General features: G+C 42.7%; 1 protein-coding gene across 4 annotated transcripts in view; it reads right to left on the reverse strand.

Annotated features, from left to right (window-relative positions):
- The window catches only part of LOC126521642 (F-box only protein 9), a 58,260-nt gene that overhangs the window by 35,832 nt on the left and 567 nt on the right, over positions 1-21,861 (reverse strand). Inside the window, exons 1-8 of one of the 4 annotated variants that reach the window (XM_050170352.3) lie at positions 21,358-21,464; positions 15,120-15,242; positions 5,148-5,205; positions 4,990-5,070; positions 4,883-4,910; positions 2,632-2,743; positions 2,210-2,311; positions 2,091-2,152 (exon numbers count right to left, since the gene is read on the reverse strand). In XM_050170352.3, the coding sequence (XP_050026309.1) occupies positions 2,091-2,152; positions 2,210-2,311; positions 2,632-2,743; positions 4,883-4,910; positions 4,990-5,070; positions 5,148-5,205; positions 15,120-15,242; positions 21,358-21,360 (569 nt within the window). In that variant the 5' untranslated portion in view covers positions 21,361-21,464. Of the gene's footprint in view, positions 1-2,090; positions 2,153-2,209; positions 2,312-2,631; positions 2,744-4,882; positions 4,911-4,989; positions 5,071-5,147; positions 5,206-15,119; positions 15,243-18,265; positions 18,365-21,357; positions 21,465-21,861 lie in introns of those variants that run through there. The other 3 variants (XM_055065771.2, XM_050170351.3, XM_055065772.2) reach the window with 3 other exon arrangements.

The following is a 21,861-nucleotide window of genomic DNA, read 5'->3' on the forward strand; positions in this document are numbered from 1 at the left end:
TCGAAGAACACAAACAAGAGAAGTCATATTCATATGTTTCCAGTTGTTATACTTGTCAAGTAACATTCTATTTTGGCGGTCCATGCGCTGATAACAAAAACGCTTAAGTGACCTTCACCAGGTCAGCCTCACAGGTAACATGCAGAATTGAAGAGTTCTCACTTTTTTTGTGCATTAAAATCTTTCCTTGCGATACCCACATGTATTTCCAATTTTTCTCCTTTTTGAGCTTTCAATCTTTACCCAGCAGCATCTTGTTCTCGACACACAAATGCTCGTTTATGTACACGAGGTCGTTTGTGTCAAATCCCAGCCTATATGCTTTCAGAGTTTTCTTCCGAGCAGCTGACAGCAACTTTTCACAAGCAGTTCTGCTCTCGGTACATCCTTGGTACAACCCTTGGTACATCCGAGAACGCTATTCTCAGACGCTCGTTACTTGATAATATAGGGTGGTATTTTCGTAGGATGTTGTTTACATTTGGGAGTGCATTAGAATATTTTGTTATAAAGGCTGGCGGTCTGTCAGATTCTGGTGTAGGCTGTTTCTTCGCTAATTCCGACTGTCTCGCCAATCTTGACATGGCATCATAAGCTCTATTGAGGGCAACTTGTGGATCTATTCGCTATGCTAAATTTCAAGCTATTGGCAGCAACACTTCCTTTGTATTCTTAGCATTCTTTTCCTTTTATTTATTTATTTATTCCATTTCAATATTTTCTTTTATTACATTTTATTTTATTTTTTTCGCGAGCATCGATTTCTGTCGCTTCTTCTATTATCTTTTTCAGAGAGATGATAGCCCACGACCACCAGCGAAACAGGTAATAGAGGGCTGCTGTGCACGCCGTTGACACGTGATTGACAGACGGCCGTGTCCCTGGCCTTGTGCACAGCACTCTCTTATTCTCAATTCGATACCCTCGCCGCTAACACAAGTTCGCTCGTTGCCACACCCACCCGCCTTATGCCCTCTCCCCTTTAGAAGAACCCCAACTATATATGCTGTGGTGAGGAAAGCATATGTCGCCTTGAAGAAGACAAGTCCACTTGTCGAAACGTTGGCTCCTGCTTTCACCTTGTTCTCGTTTTGCTCAATAAGCCTACAAACACTACAAGAATGGCTTCAGAGCAGAAATACATACACAGTGCTTCAGTAAACCTTGACAGTGAGAAGGGTTTGGGTGAGTTGGTAGCAATCTATAATAAACAGTTGTTGTTTAGATAGCTTTACAGTGAGTGGCAAGGATGAGCTTGGTGCTGAAATTCACACTTGTGGCTTCACTCTCTCTCTAAAGCATACACCACAGAAAACCACTTTAGTACAGAAGGCCTTTGTTGCATGACTTCACCTTTTCTTTTTTAATACATTGCCATTCCTAGTTTACTGTTTCTAGGCAACAAAAGGCCAGGAACAAAAGGTGCTGTATATCTATTGATGAGGTCCCCGACCCACTTAAACTTTTTACATGGAGGAAAACAGTAACATACAGCATATATATAAAACACATTAGCTTTGGTGTTATTAAGTGATATGAAAACTCAAGAATTCCTTATTTAGCACAAACTGAAAATGTTGCCACAAATTTATGAAACTAGATTATAGGATACTCAAAAATCTTCTAAACACCAATTATCAACAGATAAAATGTTACCAGTACCTAACGTACATAAACATAAATATACTCTTAATAAGCATCAATATCTAACCATCACCTTCTCTGTTACTCTGAACTACATGCTGGCATCACTTCAGATTAAACCAGATAACTTGCCTCCAGACTTTATACAGGAAAGCTCAAGAAATGTTAAACACAGTTGCATGCACTCAGAAGCTGTTAGAAACAGCTTAAGTATTTTGTAAACGTCTTGGTTCTTCTTTCAGGAATTCGGTGCATAATGCTTTTGCTACAGAGATATTTAGGCCAACAAAATGAATCTGTACGAGCGAAGGGGAATGTATTCTAACTTCAAAACCAAAAATTCATTTCCATGACACTCGCAAAATAAAAAGTGCAACTATAGTTTGCCTTAAGTGGTACAGCATACTATAGTTCAGTTTACTTAGTGCATGGCACACCGGACCCACCTTACACAAGCTGTGTGCCAAAGCTCAGGGTCCCTTGCACAGAGGTAGAAGCCACGACAGACCTGCCAAGACAAAGGTGTGAGCCCAGGCCTCCAGCCTAAGACAGTACTAGCACATACCTTTGAGACAGCTTCAAGTGATAGAATGTCCAAGTCTGAAGAGACCACCCATCGCAGTATAAACATAAAGACTTCTCGAGGAAGGTCCGAGATGTGTGTAGCCTGCAATAATTATTGACGACCATTAATCGGACAGTGCCAGCAATAAAAACCTTTAATTATTATGTACACCACAATGTGTTTATTGACTTGTCGCATTCCTGCACATAGAAATCATGCATAAGCACAAATACACATGCAGGCTTTCTCGAACACATATTTCCCAAGAACCACTTATTTCAATACAATTTCAACCTCACCTTACTAAATTTAGCACGAAGCGAAATATATCAACTGAGCGTGTCTTGCACAGCATTTGCACTAAATATGCAAAAAAAAAGTAAATAAGAAAGCTGATCACTGCACATAGGCAGATTGAGTACCTTTTGTTCCAAGGCCACAGAGCAGATGTTTGCAGGTGGAGTTTTCATTTTGATGCGTTGATGAAGGGACGCAGTGTTGTCATTGCCACATGATGAGTCATTGTCTTCACAACTGGAAACAAAGTTGTGTGCAATTTATCAGACATGGGACACAGAGATGCACTGTGTAAGCATTAACCTCATCTGCAGAGAGTTATGTGGCAAGCCAACACTGATGCATCAGTGCTATTCATCTGTCACACAAACTTTTTTGACCAGTTTAATACATTCAAGGGCTCTTTGGCAATGTACCATTTATTTAGTTATTTATTTATTTATTTATTTATCTATCTATCTATCTATTTATTTATCCAGACTACTACATGTGCCCAGGGGACATTAATGCAGCAGAGGTACATCACAAACAAGACAAAAACTATAATTAGAGCTATAGTACAGAAAACAAATGAAAGTGGAATGACAGTGTATGAAGTAATAACCATACGTGTCAGTCTGTAAGGGTGCTCGACTCTCTTATTTCTTCTGATGGTCTCCCCACATGGCTCACATCTCCTGGCATACAGCTTCCCCCCAAAGCACAGATGCGGCGGAGGGAGTCAGTGTCGCATTTAAAAATACAGTATAATGAGAGGTAGCATGACGATGATGATCCCTATTGGCATCCTCTTCGAAACAAGGTTCCAACAAATAGTTGGCTAGACTGCTTGAGCTAACTGGGTATTATATATGCGATTATGAGAAAACTGCGAGCGTTCCAATGTCAGCGCCACGTGGCAGCATGTACACTCGGCAACAAGAACTTGCTTCCTCCTTTTTGGCTTGAGGATGCAGCACGTGCTGTCAGTCCGCGTGCTTGCTGGTATGCTTTGCAGGACCACCCTGCAGAAGGCTTCAAAGTGGCGTAGTATATGGGTGAATATGATCGCTCGAACATGTCTCCGTTCGCGAGACTGCACCTGCAAACGCCTTGGGCGTCGATGTGCAGCATGGGTGAACATTATTTGTTCGCTATCCTAGTGTGGCGAGTCAAACCCTCTCGATTCCTAGTGTGTTGTAATTCTTGTCTAGTTCAGCTAGCTGGCATTCCATAGAGTGCGTCAGACCTTGCAAATAAAGTATACAGAGGTGAAACTGTAAGAAACGTTCTGGGAGATGCTGTGGCGTAAATTATATAAGCTCGACATCATGACTGCATATCATGCTGATGCCACACGAGTATGATGGCAAATAAGTCACTGGAAATGGTAGCACCACCATCAGGCATGTTGTTCCACTTACATACAGTGCGTGGAAAGAAGAATCGTCTAAATACTGCGGTGTGGCACTGCGTCTCTCTCATTTTCTTACTGTTATCTTTCTTTTGGGAATGGTATGTTGGATGTTTTAAATATTGCTGCTATCAATGTCAAAGTTATCAGGAGCTAACTGGTTAAGGAAGGACAGCTCGAAAAAAATGTGATATGCTGCAGAGCAGAACTATTGCATATGATCACAGGCTGTCATTCCCTAACCTGTTCGCTAGGTTCAGTGGGTGACATAGAAAGGCAGCACCTTTGTAAACCAGCGAAAGGGTCTACACTAGTAACATTTGTGAAACTAAGAGGCACATTTATAACCTTGCAGCAGAAAGAACTACCAGGAGAATGAAGCTGCAATATGCCGCCGAGCTTGACTATTCATGGTGCTGAAAGCAGAACAGAGGAATTAGTGCCTTAATGTAAAAGTCATGAGAAGCCAACAAACAAAGACACCAAGGAAAACATAGGGGAAATTACTTGTACTTACTAACTGAATTAAAGAAACGACAAATTAATGGCATGCGTAATGCGAAGACGTGGGATCGTTCCCCACCTGCAGCAAGTTGTTTATTCATTCAGTTTCATTGCCATTAATTTATAATTTCTTCAATTCAATTAGTATGTGCAAGTAATTTCACCCATGTTTCCTTTGGTGTCTTTGTTTGTTGGCTTCTCATGACATGATTAAAAAAAATTGGGCCCCACAGTTAAACCCCTTTCATCTCGTTGTTAATGTAAAAGTGTCACTTTTCTTATTAATACAGGGCTTTATTACACAACAGGAGGATTTGCAGTCTGTGAAATAACCACTTTCATAATTACATAATTATAATTCAATAATTTCATTTATTTATTAGTAAAAATACAGATAATTACATGTGCGTACTATACATAAGGAGGTACCATAGACTAAGACTGTATCGGGACCTCCTGTAGATATTGTAGATACTCACTCTGTTTCTGAGCCATTGCTTTCCTCATCTGAAATCATGTATATGAGTCAATTGTGAATGCACAAAGAACATGTATTTCGCAACGCTAGAAATTCATTTAAACTCACCAACAGACCATATACTGCTGCTTGCCAAACGAAACTCAATGTCTGGGACAATTTGTAAAGCTCTCCTGTAGTGTGAGATGGCTGAAGAAGCAACGAGGAGTTGTCAGAAGGCATTTCTGAAGATGTAGTGAAAAGAATGCATAAAAAGCAGAACTCACCATCATGCATTCGTCCAGATCTCTCAGCAGATACTCCTTTCAGGTAAATTTGCTTTGCCTGCAACACATTGTAACAGAGGTAACATATGCTAACAGAGCTCTGCCACAGAAGAGAGCTCATAGAATCCTCGACAAATTACACCCGGACGCCATAATGCTCCATTTTCCATCATTTGAACCTCGCCCCAGAGCGCCCCATTGCATACCAATGCAGTTTATGGAGGATGCTATAAGCCTTCCGGTACGCTGCCTGAAGTGGGCTGCACAGCAGAACCAGAGTATGAGTAGCGACCCTTCACAGTTTGCATCCGCCACAGCTAATTAAACCATAAATTCGAGGAAAATGAGCTCAAGCATGCATGGACTGTAGCACACAAAGATGAATCACGAGAGAAGGAGGAAACGCACATGATCGCTACACTTGCAACAAAATATTTATTAAGAAGCCGTCAGCTTGAATAAAAATGAGGAGCACACATGCAGTGGAACATAAAACATGCTGCTTTCACAAAACAACACCAGTACCTCAATAGAAATTCAAAAAAGTCATTTGCAATCGAGGTACAGAATTTTAACCAGGCTTAGGTGTACAGAGGGCTGACTCACACATGTGTCCGCATGTAAAATGTGCCTCCACTATCTCCCTTGTTTGAATGTCTTGATGTCAAAACAGCACTGTGGTTTCATTAAACAGCAGCTTGCATCCACAGTGCCTAATGTTGTACAAGGCGGGAACACAATGAGCATTTCAAAGAGTTGCTATGCTCTTGTAGCTGCACATTTAAGCTCATTGTTTCCTAATAAAAATTCATTTGCAAGTGTAGCAACTGTGTCTCTCTCCATCTTCTCTCACGCTTTGACTTTTTATGCTACAGTTCAAAATGGCCAACCTCTTACAACTCGACCAGTTTTATGTTTTGCTGAACACATACAATGTGCGCAAGACTCGTCCCTCAGAGGATCATTATCGCATGCTGACATTTCTCTTAAAGGGGCCCTGCAACATGCCAGGGAAAGCTTGTTGAGCACTACTGATGGCATTGACTCAATGCAGCGATTTTGCATATTTCGTAGACAGGACATGATGTCAAGGAGTGATTCTATGGTCACTGGTTGAAAATGTAAGGTGTGATTTACGTTTGCATGATATCACGAGTACTGTAAAAAAAGCTATGGCATTACGTTTTACAACCATTTTAGGTATCGCACAGCCCATGGTTGCAAGGTGTCTAAACTATGGGAATGACGCATCACATGCTGAGCATCTTGGTGCGCCTCGCAAAAGCAGGTTGTAACCACACAAGTGACACCATGCCCTCCACGATTACACTGCAAGCAACCTGATCGCAGAGGCTATGGAAACGCTATCAACAAGCTGAGCAAGCTTGGCAACCTTGGCATGCCGACTACCACTAATGCTCTGCGGTGTCAACACACGACGTCATGGGAGAGTGAAAGGTTGCATATAGAGCCATGAAAATTCCAGTCGAGGGCAACTCTCATCTTGACTGTACGTATTTTTAATTTTCTCTGACGGATAACCTGGGTTTCTGTGGGTCAATTGTGATAATTCCTTTTGCTCTATGTCCTATGACATGCTGAGAATTGATATAGAGCAAATAGAATGCCCCAAAAGCGGCATTGCAGGGACCCTTTAAGTGTAGCGTGAGAAGCCTACAATTTTTTTTTTTAGTTCATCATTTTACTTATTACTTGCAACAAACAGCACTTCTCTGCCTTTTAGGCGAGTTGCTGAAAGAGGCAGAAATTACTTACATGAGAAATCACTATGTCCAGGCAGCTAAGAAAATTAGCCAATTACAATTATCCACATTAGGGTGCATGTTGCCATTGCAAAAAGATGGAGGACGCTTAAGCTTCGCCTTTAAAAGTGGAACAGGATAGCATTCAAAGATTCCTGACTGCTCCGCTTCCCAGCAACTGGGGCGCATGAAACTGTAATGTTTGCCGGGAAACGCTGGCCCCAAACGCTATGCATGAAGGCGGGCTGGCTTTCTAGTAGAAACGCAGCCTCTCGCATGGTTCGCGATGGATGGATGGATGTTATGAGCGTCCCCTTTGAACGAAGTGGTGGGTTGCGCCACCAAGCTTTTGTTATTTTATTGCCTAATGTCCTACCTATATTTAAAAAGAAAAAAGAAAACACGATGAATTCCCATAACCAAACTTTCGGAACCTCTATTGTGAACTTTGTTTCTGTACACCTCCGTTGTTTGTCGTTTCCCTACTTCCCCCAATCTTCCAATTGCCTCTTACTAATTTCTATTGCGGACATGTTTACTTTCCCCCTGCGCTCGCAGAGCCAAAGGGCTTCAGGAAGCCAGTGATTCCTAATCAACCACTGGGTAGATATCTTCACATTCTAATACAACATGCTCCATTGTTTCCCAAGCTTCACCAAAGCATCAAGCACATGCTGCTTCTTCCTTATATCTCGTTTTATAAGTGCATGTTATAAGGCATCCTGATCTCGCTTCGAAAAGTTATGAGCTTCCCTTTGAGTTATTATAAATTGTTTCTTTCCCGATTTTGTATTTTCCTCATAAGTAGTTACTCATGGAAGGTTTCTTTTCTATTGCCACCACCCATGAAATTATTTCAGCCTTTCTGACTTTCCCCTTGACTTTCTTTGTTGCTGTGTTGACCACCCTACAGGCCACATACTTGCTGGTAAGCGTCCTAGTTCTTTTCCTCCACTGTGAATCAATGTTTTTTCTGTACAAATACCTCAACACTCTTCCAGCCCACTTACTTTCTTCCATATTCCTCAGTCGTTCTTCATAATCCATTTTACTGTGAGCTTCCCTCAATTCAAAACTTGTCCAGCCCTTATCACCCTGCACAGCTTCATTTGTAGTCTCCCCGTGAGTGCCCAATGCGAGGCATCCCACTGACCTTTGGTTGCCATCGAGTCCTGTACCCCTAATTTCAAGCAAACAACAGCATTTACAAAAGTAAGTCCTGGAACCATTACACCTTTCCACATACCCCGGAGCACCTCGTACCTATTGTGCTCTGTGCTTCATTATGGATGGGGCGGAGGTGAGTGCCACCTGGAGATATTGCAAGAAACCAGGCACATCACTCCATGGCCCCCCCCGAGATATTCACGCGCCGGCGCGGGCAAATGGCGAATGCCACAGCCAGTCTATGAATGGTAGAAACGCTGGAAAAGGAGTTTCTTTTGAGTTTTCGCATAACAAAATTATGCTTTCTCGTATAGCCAAATTACAATCCGCACAATCATGTCTGTAGGCTGTGTGTAAGTCATACTTTAAGATTTTTCTACGTATTTTAGCTTGAGAAATTCATTTAATTCAGTAGGTTCCTTGTGCCCCATGGAGGGCCTGGGTACGGATGGTTCGAAAATTTTTTTGCTGAAACAATGTCCGACAGCGGATTTTCTGCGACAGGGGGCCCTTAACGCTATTGTGTTAAAATCGAAGCCTAACAGTAGTGAAAGCATGGCTGCTTAATAGAAATCACAATACTAATACCCCATTCAAGGAATCCATCCCCAAATTTGCTAAAAGATGCTTAGGCATTCCGGTTGAGATTGCCTTAAACTGCTACAGGAAGGATCTTGAGAAACTGCTAACTGGTATGCCAATGTAGCATATTTTAAGGATGGATATGTAGAAACTGGTGCTACTCTTAAGATTTATGCTAAGCAAACATGACTTCACTACTGCTTGGCTTCCAAGTTTGCAATTTCAACAAGTGCGCTAAAGTGAATAAAAAGTTAATCAGTGAATTTTTCTGGTGAGCTATCTGGACACTGTGATATTTTTGTGCAAGTAATTTCTGCTGCTTTAGGTAATCCTTCTGAACAGGCTGAATTACGGCATGGTTGTTTGCTTGTTTGTTTATTTATTATGCAGTTAAAACTCGATCTAACGAAACCCAATTCTATGAAGTTCCCAATCTAATGAAAATATTTCCATTGCCCGGCAGGTACCCATAGGTTTCAATGTTATCAGGAACCCAAATTCACGAAACAAACTTGCCCGAACTCGATTTAACAAAGTTTTTCCTAAAATAAATGAGTAAAAAAAGCAGTGATTTCTTTCCGCTTCTGACACAGATGGGTTCTTCTTCGAGCATGTGCTCTAAAGCTATCGCGTTAAAGCATCTAGGCACCATGGTCACATCCCTAGCTTTATTTTGATGAGGCTGCACGCCACGCCCATGCACGGAACAGCCGACTCAACACCGCTTCCACAGGGGCAGCAGTAGTTGCTTTCATTATTTCATGATTTATGCGACAGATGGCTGGATTAGCGGCAAATACAATGCTGCGGTAGCTTTTGCGAGTCGCTACTTACAATTTTAGATTTCGATTGACCGAAAAATTCTTTTTTCAATTTTATGAACTTCCTGATTTAATGAAATAATTTGAGCGTGATCATCACTTCATTAACTAGTTTGAACTGTATCCTCAGGGACAAAGGCATTACAGAAGGGATGGGGAAAAAATTTTGTGATAAAATATGCACAAAAAAATAGCATCCACATTACAACTAAGAACTAATATTGAAGTTCAACAAGGATGATTCTTGGGCTAATTGGTACGGTTCGCTCATAATCGCAAAGCCTTTAGCGCAATTCAAAAAGACAGGGACGTGACAGAGACGTTAGCACTGTCCTGTGCCTCTGTCACGTCTCCGTCTTTTCGAATTGTGATATAGGGTTGGCCATTATGAGTAAACTAATATTGCACAATATTAGTATACAGATCAGGGTACATAATTCATAGTTAGTTCTGGGCAAAAAAAAATTCAAATGATGCTGCTGAACATGTGGAAAATACATAAAAAAGCTTGGAATGAAATGTCACATAAGGTTACATTAAAATGGTTACTTTTACTTATGAGGGCAGACAGTTTTTCTTTTAGTATGCTCAAACTAAAAGAAAAACACCCTGTAATTAGAGAGTGCTATCATTGGCACAATAACTAAACTGCCCCAACAGGACTTGTTACAAAACTATCATGCAATGCTTGTGCTATGACCAATGGCACAGCCAGGAATTTCGTTTGGTGGGGGGGGGGCTCATGACAGCTCGGCCGCCTCCTTATCGAATTTGTAAGGGATCAAATACATGAATAACTGCACTGCCATTGCCAAAGATGCTGCAAACGAATTCTTGAACGCTATGCACTGTCAAGACAAGTACAGTCCAATATTTTTTCATAAAAGAATATACTCGTATATCCCAAAAATTGTGCCCCGAATAACTGATATTAATGGTTCCATGCTTTTTTGTCTACTTAATATGTAAAGAAAATATCACACGAACTTTACAATCATATTAGTTCCAAACCAGCAAAACAGTGCATGCCGCTGATATGAAAAATGTATTTGCCGCTGCTCAGCATGAGGGTGTGGGATCGAATCCCGGCTACGGCGGCCGCATTTGGATGGGGGTGAAATACGAACGCGCCAGTGTACTTAGATTTAGGTGCAGGTTAAATAGCCCCAAGTGCTCCAAATTTCCAGAGACCCCTACTACGGCATGCTCCATAATCAGAAAGTGGTTTGGCATGTTAAAAGAAAAAAAATGAAAAAGGTAAGGTCCATGAAATGAACAAGTTGAGGACGCTTATTTTAATAAAACATTGTCATTCAAGAACCTTGTGTACATATCTATACTGTGGGGTTCTCACTCGTGCTCTTGGGAGAAAGGAACGACAACACAGTAGTGAAAACAATCACAAGGGCATTTATTGCACCTTTCATAGACTAATGCCTGCTAGCCGAGTTGCTATCCACAACACATGCCGATAGGTGCGCGACAAATCGCGAATGTCCGACTTACCGCAACTGGATAACAAGTGAATATGTTCGCCCCATGCTGGACACCAACGCTTGGTCATTCGTGAGTACGGTCAGACGAACGGTGGCGCGTTCGAACGATCGTGTTCGTCCATTACGGGGTAAGCCTCGTGAGACAGTCTCACAGAAGCATGGATCGGCGCACGCACAGAACGTCTGCGCCAATTGCCGACCCCGAGCCAAAGAGGAAGAGCCTTCTCCTTTTTGCACCCAAGTAACCCCGCCCTTAAGTGGCGTTAGCAGAGCAACACTCGCGCCATCTCTCGTACTACCCTGCGAACATACTGACCATCGCAGTAAAGCCACGCAGCGAAGCCGGATACAGGAGACGGGAGCTATGCGAGAAAACAACATATCAGGGGACGCGTGAGAGTCGCGCATCCCCACAATACATGTACAACGGCCAGGGAAAAATCTCAATGACACTGTCCTTTGTTCCAAAGTATTGCGCAGAAGCAGCTGTCACTGGTCGTGCATTTTGAGTAATCGCACTGAAATTATAGTCGCAACAGAGAGGACATATAGAAAGCAGGAGTTCTGCAAAATATACAAGGGCGAGTCAAATGAAAGTGAGCCAATGCGAACATACGACAAACAGCATGACTTATTTAAAAGCAATCTCCATGAGCATTTAGACATTTGTCCCACTAACTAACAAGCAGCGAGATTCCCGTCTCATAAAGCTTCTTGGGTTGCTGCTTCAATGAGTCGGTAACTGACTCTTTCATGACATTGTCCGACACGAACCTGGTTCCCTTGAGCTGGTTATTTAATTGCCCCAAAATGTGGAAGTTGCAAGGCGACAAGTCTGGGCTGTATGGCGGATGTTGCAGCGTTTCCCACTTGAAGTTTTACAGTTTAATGTTAACATTAAACTTAAGATGACCATTAAAGATAACTTTAAATGAGCAAGATGACCCCATTCGTCTATTTTCCACGTCGTTTGTTCTCGAGTGCAACACGCAGTCGATCCGACGTTTCACAATATCGGAAACGATCGATAGTCTCTCCAGGTTTAGCAAGTTTGACCAGTAACAGCTCCTGACGATCTAAAAAAAAGTCAATAACACCTTTCAGGCAGAAATGAAGGCCTTTGCTTTCTTTGGGGGCGGTGAATTCGAATGTTTCCATTGTAAGCGTTGCCGTCATGCTTCAGGCTCATAATAGCGGCACTTTTATTTGTCCCCGGTGACAACTGCAGACAAGAAGTCATCACCCTTATTGTGATACTGGATCAGATGAGTCAAAGCAGCGCCAAACGTCTCCGTTTTCTGGCGGTGATTTCTGTAATCTCGGCATCTGTTGCGCACACAAGAGCCGATAACCGAGATGTTCATGAATTATGGTACGAACCGAACTTCAGACGCTCTGCCAGTTCATCAATGCTTATCCTCCGTTCTTGTCTAATCAGCTCATCAACCTTTGCAATTGTGTTGGGGGTGATTGCACGGTGACTTTGGCCCGGTCTTGGATCACCTTTGCAACTTTAATGCCCTTCTTTGAACAGTTTGCTCCAACACTTCACAGTGGCCAATGAAATGCAATGTTCAACGTACATGGCAGCGATATGGCGAATAATTTCTTTTTGAGAAACACTTTCAGCCGTCAAAAACCTCACTACACCACGCTGTTCAACTTTTGGAGTGTCCATTATGTCACGCAACCATGTTCAACCCAGTGTATGAGAGCATTAACGAACCTTTATCCTCACACCTGCGTGTCACTTCTGTAAATTGGAGATGCCTATGTGCTACACGCATGCCTCGCACATAATGAACCGAACCATTATTGTGCGAGATGAGTAGGCTCACTTTGATTTGACTCACCCTCATACATTAGAAATGAGAAGATACAGCTTGATAACGGGCAAAAAAGTGTCACTGGAAACAAAGTTCACTATTTGTATACACAAAACCTCGCAAAAAGATATTTAAATATATGTATAAGTCTCCAATAAATCTACGTATCTAAGAAAAAGTCTGTGTATATAATGTGTCAAACACAAGGCAAATAAACATGTTGCGTAATCACAGATTCACAAATCTACGTATCTAAGAAAAAGTCTGTGTATATAATGTGTCAAACACAAGGCAAATAAACATGTTGCGTAATCACAGATTCACAGAATCCTAGATCCCACCTCCATTCTATCAGCTCCCCGACGTATTGTACACGACGAAAAGCAGTGCGCTTCCTCCCCACTTTTCTCCCTTTTGCACACAAGACTGAGCCACTTTGTCGGCTCACCCATGCCACCCCCCACCCCCCAACAGTTTCACTCGTGCATACAGCATGCGACACATGGTCTCAATTTTATCACCCTTGGACTTCATACGGAACATGAGGGCAGTGGCAGGAATGCGTCTGCATGGAGTGTCCATATAATTGCTACCGCAATAATAAGAGTATCCGGTAACGGAAGCATCCTGTGGCCCATTACTTTCCGCAAAAGAAGAAGTAACAGTAACAAAATTGAACTTTCCCCATACGCTGCGACGCAACAATGTCTTTTTTTTTTTTATATATTGTGGAGCGGCGGCACAAAAATGAAAAAAAAAAGAAAAAAACTCGAAGGAAAGCTTGTTGGCCACAATCAGATGCCTACTTTGGGCACTTAATGTGGCTACCGAAGGAATATTGAAGCAAACGTGAGACGCTTGGTCCATAGATAACCATACGCATACTGCTCGGTATCCTACACTGGTGAAACAAGACTTTCCAGAGAGGTTGCACTCAAGAAAACGCAGTGCAATCCGTCGTGCCCCCCCTATGATGGCAGCAAGCGACCATTGTTTCTTTTTCTTGTCTGCTACCCAGAAAACGTCCAAAACTCTGCCATACAAAAATCCTCTCGGCCAGGAGAAAACGAACATACACGCAAGTGCGCCACATGGTGGTCGGGACAACACGAGAAATATGCATGCGAGAAAAATGTAAGCTGGCTCTGGCAGCCCGCGGGTAGCGAGAACAAGAAAATTGAAGAGATTCAGTGTCCTCGCGAATAAAAGACAAAGTAGGAAAATAAATAAGGACGTAGTTACCTCTTCTGACTTTAGTGGCTTCACATGGATGCTTTGGCGCAGGTGAAAAAATGTTGATATTCTTTTCTGTGACATGACGGCACACATGAACCACCACAACGCTTCGTCTCATCAGACTTCCCTGCGTGCCTTGTCAACTTGTCTCATAGTGTGTTGATTTGGCTTGTCTCGTTGTATGATGTGAGGTACGACTTTAGAAAAGTCAGTGCACCTTTGGCATCAAATGTTTATAAGAACATTAAACCCACAAAGTTCCGGAATTAAAAATCTAAAGCATGGAAATGTCAATGCACATTTCGCATCAGAAGTTTATGAGAACTTTATGTCCATAAAGTTGCGGAATTGAAATCCATGTTCTCCATAGATTCTGCGGCCTCCGCAACATGCCACAACGAAGTTGCTCACCATCAAAACAGTCTTGAAACTTTTCGCTTGGATGAGGCTCCTTGCATTATGTCACTCCCGGTGTATGGGCGTCGCCGCGAAATCCAGCCCGAGTTCGCAATGTTGGTGCCGAAATGTCTGTTCGAGCTCAAAAAAAGCATCCCAACCAAATTCCAGAATGACTTCCGGCACTGGGGGTTGTTTGGGTCGGCGGTGCATGACAGCACAAAAATATTTCGGGGGGGGGGGGCTGAAGCTCCATAAGCCACCCCCACCCCCCTCCGGCTGCGCCCCTGGCTATTATCACAGCCAGAAGTGGCTACGCCTTAAAGACTGCATTATCTGTACACATCGATAACGAAGAAACGAACAGAAGGGCAGGGCCCAGCAACCACCATCTATTGCATGCAACATCGGCAGATAATGTGCAGGCATGTGTTTTACCCCTGGCGATGGCTGCATTGACTTTCTTGTTTTTTTTATTGCAAGTGCAGTGGCAGAAACCTGGACTGCAATGTACAACAAATAATTCTGCTGGTTCAGTTTTTGTTTCCTGTGTTCTTTGCAATTACAAGCAAATCACAATAAAGTATATTTGTTAGTTGGGACCTGTTTTTGCCATATGAACACATTTTGCTCTATTATCATGGCATGGAGTACATGCTACATACACAAAATGTGCCACACGCACTTTTTCAATCAGATGTAGCTCCTTGTCAGAGGCGTGGGATGATGGCTCCTCGTTGCCGTCTTCTTCAGCATCGTCCACACCACTTTGAAGACTGCCGCACTGCGCAGGGGGCTGCTGATTGTCCTGTGTTGTGCATGTTACAAAAGAAACATTTGGGCAATAATTATACAATTATACTGAATAATTATACACAACGGGGACACAGGGTTCATAAAGAACATCTTACTTAAAATTTAAGGCCAAAATTCCAGGAGGGGAAAACAAACCTTATTCACACACATACACTGAAAAATAGTGAAGACTCCTCTTAGCTGCAATTTCTTGCAGCTGAGCAGCTGCTGAGTTGGGCACATGCTTCAAGCTCTTTAGGTCACTTCTCTAAGTTTACCTTCCCATCGTAACGACATCAATCGCCTTCTGGCATAATGGTTAGTATAACCCTCATGCACTGGTATGGTGGCGCTCCGGCACATGACGAGCAGTGCCCACTGCAGCGGATTTTGGTGCATTCCGGCTGGGGCCTTTCAGGCGTGCAGACCTTAGGCAGCAGAGAGCGAGCAAAGCCTGCTACTTTAACGCCATTGTGTGTTGCAAAAGAACCATCTGAATGTTGATTGTGTGTGCTGCCTGAACACTGCAGTGGCATCCACAACGAGAAAGAAAAGCCGATGCACTGTCACATGTATATTGTACATAACAGAAAAATATGCGGGACATATGGATAGTGGAGACGCGCTTATGAGCAAGCATCGTTTTTACAGTTTTTATTATTCCAAATGCATGCTTTATAATCCTTTGTTAATTTTGGTTATCATCGCAAGAAAAAAGAAGCAAAATTTGGGCACAATGCAAGCTCCAAAAATAATCACAGAATGTCACACATTGTACAAATGTGCTGCAGCAACACCAGTTTGTGTTTGCCACTGCCACTTATGTCATGCAGAAGGGCACCATGTGTTTGGTAGCTGCCAGCAAAACACCTGGTGCAGAAATGTACAATAAGCTACCGATGATTTTTCACATAGGGAGAGTCAATATTTCTAAAACGAATGTGTCCTGTGCAATAACACTATATATACCTAACAAAGTGTCGTGTGCCTGTCAGTGGCATCGTCATTTAAGCAAACATTGGGGTCAAATATTGTTGATAGCCAATTCTTCACTGCTTGTGCCTACAAGCAGTGAATTACAAGAAAGAACACATATTAGAACCTCAAAGTCAAATTAAGAAAGGACACAATGCATTGATGTGACTCACGACTCTGTGCTGCAGGGCAAGACTGAAATATCACTAAAGCATTACCTGCAGCGTAAAGCATCTCACATTTCAGCATCGTGAAGAAAGGCAGTCAATTTTAATAGCAAACGGAACAAGATCTATCAAGATGTGTTTAGGCTAAACTCCACGATGTAAAACATAATAGTTGACCTAGTAAAACATAAATGCATTATATACATCCCTGTTGCTTAATTATTTATGGACTGCTTGTTTGTGTAATTTTTATAAATGAGTTTCTGTTCAGAAACTGGTAAAGGCTATGAAGGCAGGTTTGGGGAAAATACTTGCTTACAGCAGCTTGACAATACGTAAACACCTCTCGAGTGTAAATGAAGACGCATGTCAGCAGCATTGACCAAGCACTGCCACCTCTCATTGTACAGCATCTACAAAAAAATTTTGTGGAATTCGAAATATTCCAGACTGCACTTCCTCAGCTTTCGTGGCATTATATAGGAGACAGTACACAGGTGCAATTTCTTTTTAACTGTGAGGAATTCAATTTTTAACCACGATGCTCCATACTAGACCACCATGCAAGGACGTGTCGGCCCCTAACAACAGATGGCGCAAGGTGTCCAGCTCAAAGGTGCACAGCATGAGGCCTGTAATGTCCGATTCCAGCCAAGGATACTTGGCGTGTTAAAGCCAAATGGCTGAAACTTGATTTCTGCTAGGCGTTTGTAGAGCCTAAGCCTCAGATATCGAGCCATGCTTGCTGGGGTGTGAACTAGCAAACAACAAAATAGTGGCATGGCTTGGTCACTTGATCTGGCCTTGTCTAGCTCCACGATGGCTATGGTGATTTAAACAAGCCTGTCGTTGGTGGCTGTGAACAAGCTACATTGCCATGTTATAGCCCTTATGTGACTTTTGTTATATGGATGTCACACGGCATGCTTTTGATCGCGATTGGCTCTTTTCTCAATCTGTGAAAGAGAGCCAATCGCAGTTGAGAATTTTGATACAGGTCGGACTTAATCGTGATCAAAAGTGGCTTGTGACACGGGTATTACTTTGAATGTTCAAAAGTTGCCCCCAACCCCAGCTTTCAAGGAATTCCAGGAGCACATTTATTTTAAATGCATTTTAAATATCCTTGAATTTCGACATAATAGTTCTGCACAAACCCGCAAGGTGGAGAGAAGTAATTAAGGGAATATTCCCTTAATTACTTTCTTGGATATTATTATAATTTATTCTAATGCAAGGGTCTTCAAGGATTTCAAGGAGGTGTACGAACCCTGGACTGTCATCTACCCAACAACAGCACGAAGCTACAAAAGAAAACCATGCAGGCTTCTCGGAAAGAAAGATTTGTAGTTCAAAAAAAAGCTTGTCCTGGTAGTAAGCCAGGACAGGACCCACTTCAGTCATTGGCATTTCTTCCAAAACATACTAGAGATATGGATGGGTTTTGCTATCTGTCGACCAATAAAGAAAGCAGTGTGAGTGAGTAGAGGTAGTAGTAGTGGTAGTGGTGCGCCTGATGGGAAAACTCTGTTTTTTGTCATCGCTTTGCTTAGTATCACAAAACAGTTTCACATGATTGAAACAAAGCAACTTAGGGAGCCTACATGCACACGAGACACCGAGCCATGCATATTTTTAGGCTCTTTAAAGCAACACGGTCACCAGAGCCATCCAGACGAGAGAGGGGAGGTTCGTTGAGTTTGACCATGGCCTCCGACATTGTGCATGCTCCGTAAGTTCAGTGGTGGGTGCTGCCAGCTCCTTCTCTGTACCGCGGCACTCACAACAAAGGGTTTTTCATGCATCAGGGAGGCTTTCACACACTCCAGTACTGTTGCTGGGGCTTCGATGAGGCAAGAAAAAAATGCTGTCATGCTGTGATGTGATCGCTTACTGATTTGGAGATGACAGCTGTGTGCCGGAAACGCACTCTAATTCTCGATTTGTGGGTTGCTTTGCATGAGTCGCCTGCTGGCATCGCCACTTGCTTTCGTCTGTGCACTTTGCTGTTGTGATAGTGCATAAAGCAAGGCGTACCATGAAATGCCCACAGAAACATGCTTCAATCACTGGTGCACATAAATTTAGGTGCACGTCAGAGAATCCCAGGGGGTTTAATCTGCAGCTTCCACTATGGCGTGCCTCGTAATTACACTGTATTATGCTTTTGGCATGCATACCTCAGATATCAATTAATTTTTTTGCCGCAATCTGCACAGTAACGCTTTGTCGTGCCAAGTAATCAAGTGAATTGGGGTTTGTCATTTGATCCTTAAATTTGAAATCCTGTTTACTGACAGGACCAAGTGTTGTGCATGTTGGCCTGCATCAGCTAACCAGCAAAGGGATTAAAAATTATGATACAAGAGTACAGCTAGAAAAATCTTATGCTCGTCTTTTATGCTTGTCGATGTAGCTAATATTGGCTTTGTCAGTAAACGGACAAACCTAATTCACAGGATTAAGTATGCCAGCACAAACATAAATATTCAAGGTGAAGTGTCACTGAAATGTACAAATGAACAAAGAATGTTTTAGCTATCGCACAACAGGCTTTAAAGGGCCCCTGAAACGGTTCAAATTTTGTCGATGCATAGGGTACAGCTAATATTACTCATTCGCACCACAATTTGTGTGAAACATCTTATATTAAGAGAGCTACGGACGATTACAAGTTACTCTCCTCCATAATAATGCATTTTCTCCTCAACTCGTTCACCAAGTGATCGGGGCTAAGCTCCGCCTTCACTGGCTCTGCGTCATGATGGCACGTCGTGTCGTCGATTTTCGGTTCTTTAGGAGCGATTGCGTGAAGCCTCTCCAAAATCTCCGCCAGCTACTTGGCAGTCGATCCCAAGCGAGAGCTATCGAAGCAGCATGCGTTGCAAGAATTCTGTCACAGCGCCGAACATGTCTGGTATTCCGGTAACCACAGGCGAGCTGGGCATTTAGACGGAACGGTGGAGGCATAAACTTACGCTGAGGAAGGAACTTTAGCATAGACGCACGTGAGCTGCCTGATCGGTCTCCACAGTCCAGCCACCCGTTGGCACAGAGCTTAACCAGCCAAACAATGAGCTAATATTGCTCTAACCAAGTGTAAAATATCTTAAACATTTACAAAAACAATGTGTTAATGATTACACTCCTGCGAGAAATTTACACCAGCAGCAAAGAAGAATACATTTCGTTACTGCTACTGTGTGTGGTTGAGCTCTGTGCCACCAGGTGGCTGCACCGTGCAGACCATTCACATTTGCGCTTCTGCTCATCCCGTGAAACGACACGGTCAAACAGCCAGGCCCTTTTCCTTGCGCTTGCGTTTACTCTAATACCGGACTTGCAGAATGCTATTGTGTTAGTAATCTTCCAGTGTAAAGTGACGGCCGCAAACGCCAAATCCTGGCACCGATCGGATAGCGGCAGTCCGATGCACTGCAGCCAGTCCGCTAGTCTACTCGCTTGCAGAGAGACACGATGTCGCAGCTGGACATATTGCCAGTCACTACGTTTGCAGTCCACAACGCAACAAAGTCGAACCATAGCGCTCGCGAAAAGATAGACCGACACTGATGGAAGAGCTCTCGTTAAGAACGGAGCACGTTGTAACACAAGCAGACGACACTTGCTGTGTGCCGGAAGTGCTTAAGTGTACTGAAAAATTGTTCTTGTGCATTCTCTTTATGTTACTTTCTTTTTATAGAAACAAGTTAACTAACATTCCAACTATTATGAACATCATTTGTTTACCATTGGAGAAATCGATCACGCGCCCTGGTCAGCCAATCAGACAGCTCGACCTACTGACGTCAATTTGGTGATTTAAGACTTATGGGTAGGGGTGGCTGAAAATCCTACCAAGCAGTGTGCTCCAATCGACAGTGATGTACATATTTAAAACCTTATAATAAATTACATGCTTTACGCGGAACGCTTAGATGCGTCAATTAATGATCAGAAAGACCTACTCTAACAACTCAGTACGTTTGTACAAAATCGTCAAAATCGTTTCAGGGTCCCTTTAAGAAAATATTCTTGTGGATTAAAGAAAATCCATGTGTTGTGTTACATTAGTTTGGGTGCCATTAACTCTGGCAAGTCAAAATCTCAAGGCTGGGTGGAGCGTGAAATTGTGCGCCAAGTGTGAAATGATAAATTACACAATTATTTATTTATTAGTTGCTGCCCAAGCAGGCATTACCGTAACTCAACATAGTAATGATTAACATGTTAATTACATCAAACACAAATATACTAATTGCTTTTTCCACATGTCGGCTTACGGCATCTTTATCTTTCTTAAATAATTTATGGATTACATGTGTTCAGAAAAATCATGCGTAGGAGGGGCATATGGTTACATCATGTAAAACCAGAGTGATCTAACAAACAAATGAAAAAGAAAAAGCACAACATAACAAAATCACAACACAATAGCATGCAACATCAGATCAATGGTAGGAAAATGTATGCAGGGACGATACCAGTAAATGTTACATGCACATTAGTGCACTACAAAGAAGGAAGGTGTATAAATGCAAAAACTGCACATAAATGGCTGCATTACCAAAGAAAATATATTGTAAAAGGGAACTAGGCAGACAATAAGCTCTGGGTTCCACGATAAGCTATCGGTGGTATGTGAACCCACACATAATTTATTTCAAAAAAATTAATTATTTAACATAAATACGAACTATAGATACTACAAAACCAACGGATAAGGCTGTAGAAAGGTACAGAAAGAAGTACATGAAAAATAAGATTGAAGGGCTGAGATGGCAAAATGTTCGAGGCAGAGCTGCAAAACTGCCTGTGATATATCCTGCGAAAATTTTCCGCAACACATGAAAAGAGGCAATGCGCACGTTGATATCTCATGCAGTCGGCCTTCTACGCGTCTGCCTCCACGGGCGCCAGAGCTCTTAGAGTTACTGTATATGCTACCTTTGGTATGGTATGGTACGACATGGATGGTATGCTTACCATACTGAATAATTTTCGATGTCAGTACTTAAGCGAGGCACTCTCGGTAGGAATTATAGTAGCATATACAATAACTCTAAGAGCCCTCGGCTAACAGTGCCACCTACGGGCAGCAAGGCGCGCGCAGTGGTTAACACTCTTTTGGTGACGAGCGCGTTAGATTTCCGTGCAGCGCGAATGGTGTAGAATCTCGGAGACCATGTTCAGACCACGCCGTTTTATTTAGCTGCCGCCAGGTGGCGAAACCAGTCCACGTCGTCGCTTTTTTTCCAATGGCGAGGTACGCACCCTGATTACACTATGGTGCGCATACTATCATGGATTATTATGCAGGACGAACCGAGCAACAACGATTGCAACGATTGCGTTACTGAACGATGCGGAACTAAAGTGCGCTCTTGTTGCAAACATTGAGCGAGAACAGAAGCGTAATTTTGAAAATAATTTGCTTGTGTGAAAACGTAGGTCGCAGCTGCCTGCTATCGATCCCTGCACAGACTTTGT

Source organism: Dermacentor andersoni, chromosome 6, assembly GCF_023375885.2.
Source record: "Dermacentor andersoni chromosome 6, qqDerAnde1_hic_scaffold, whole genome shotgun sequence".
Taxonomy (NCBI): Eukaryota; Metazoa; Arthropoda; class Arachnida; order Ixodida; family Ixodidae; genus Dermacentor; species Dermacentor andersoni.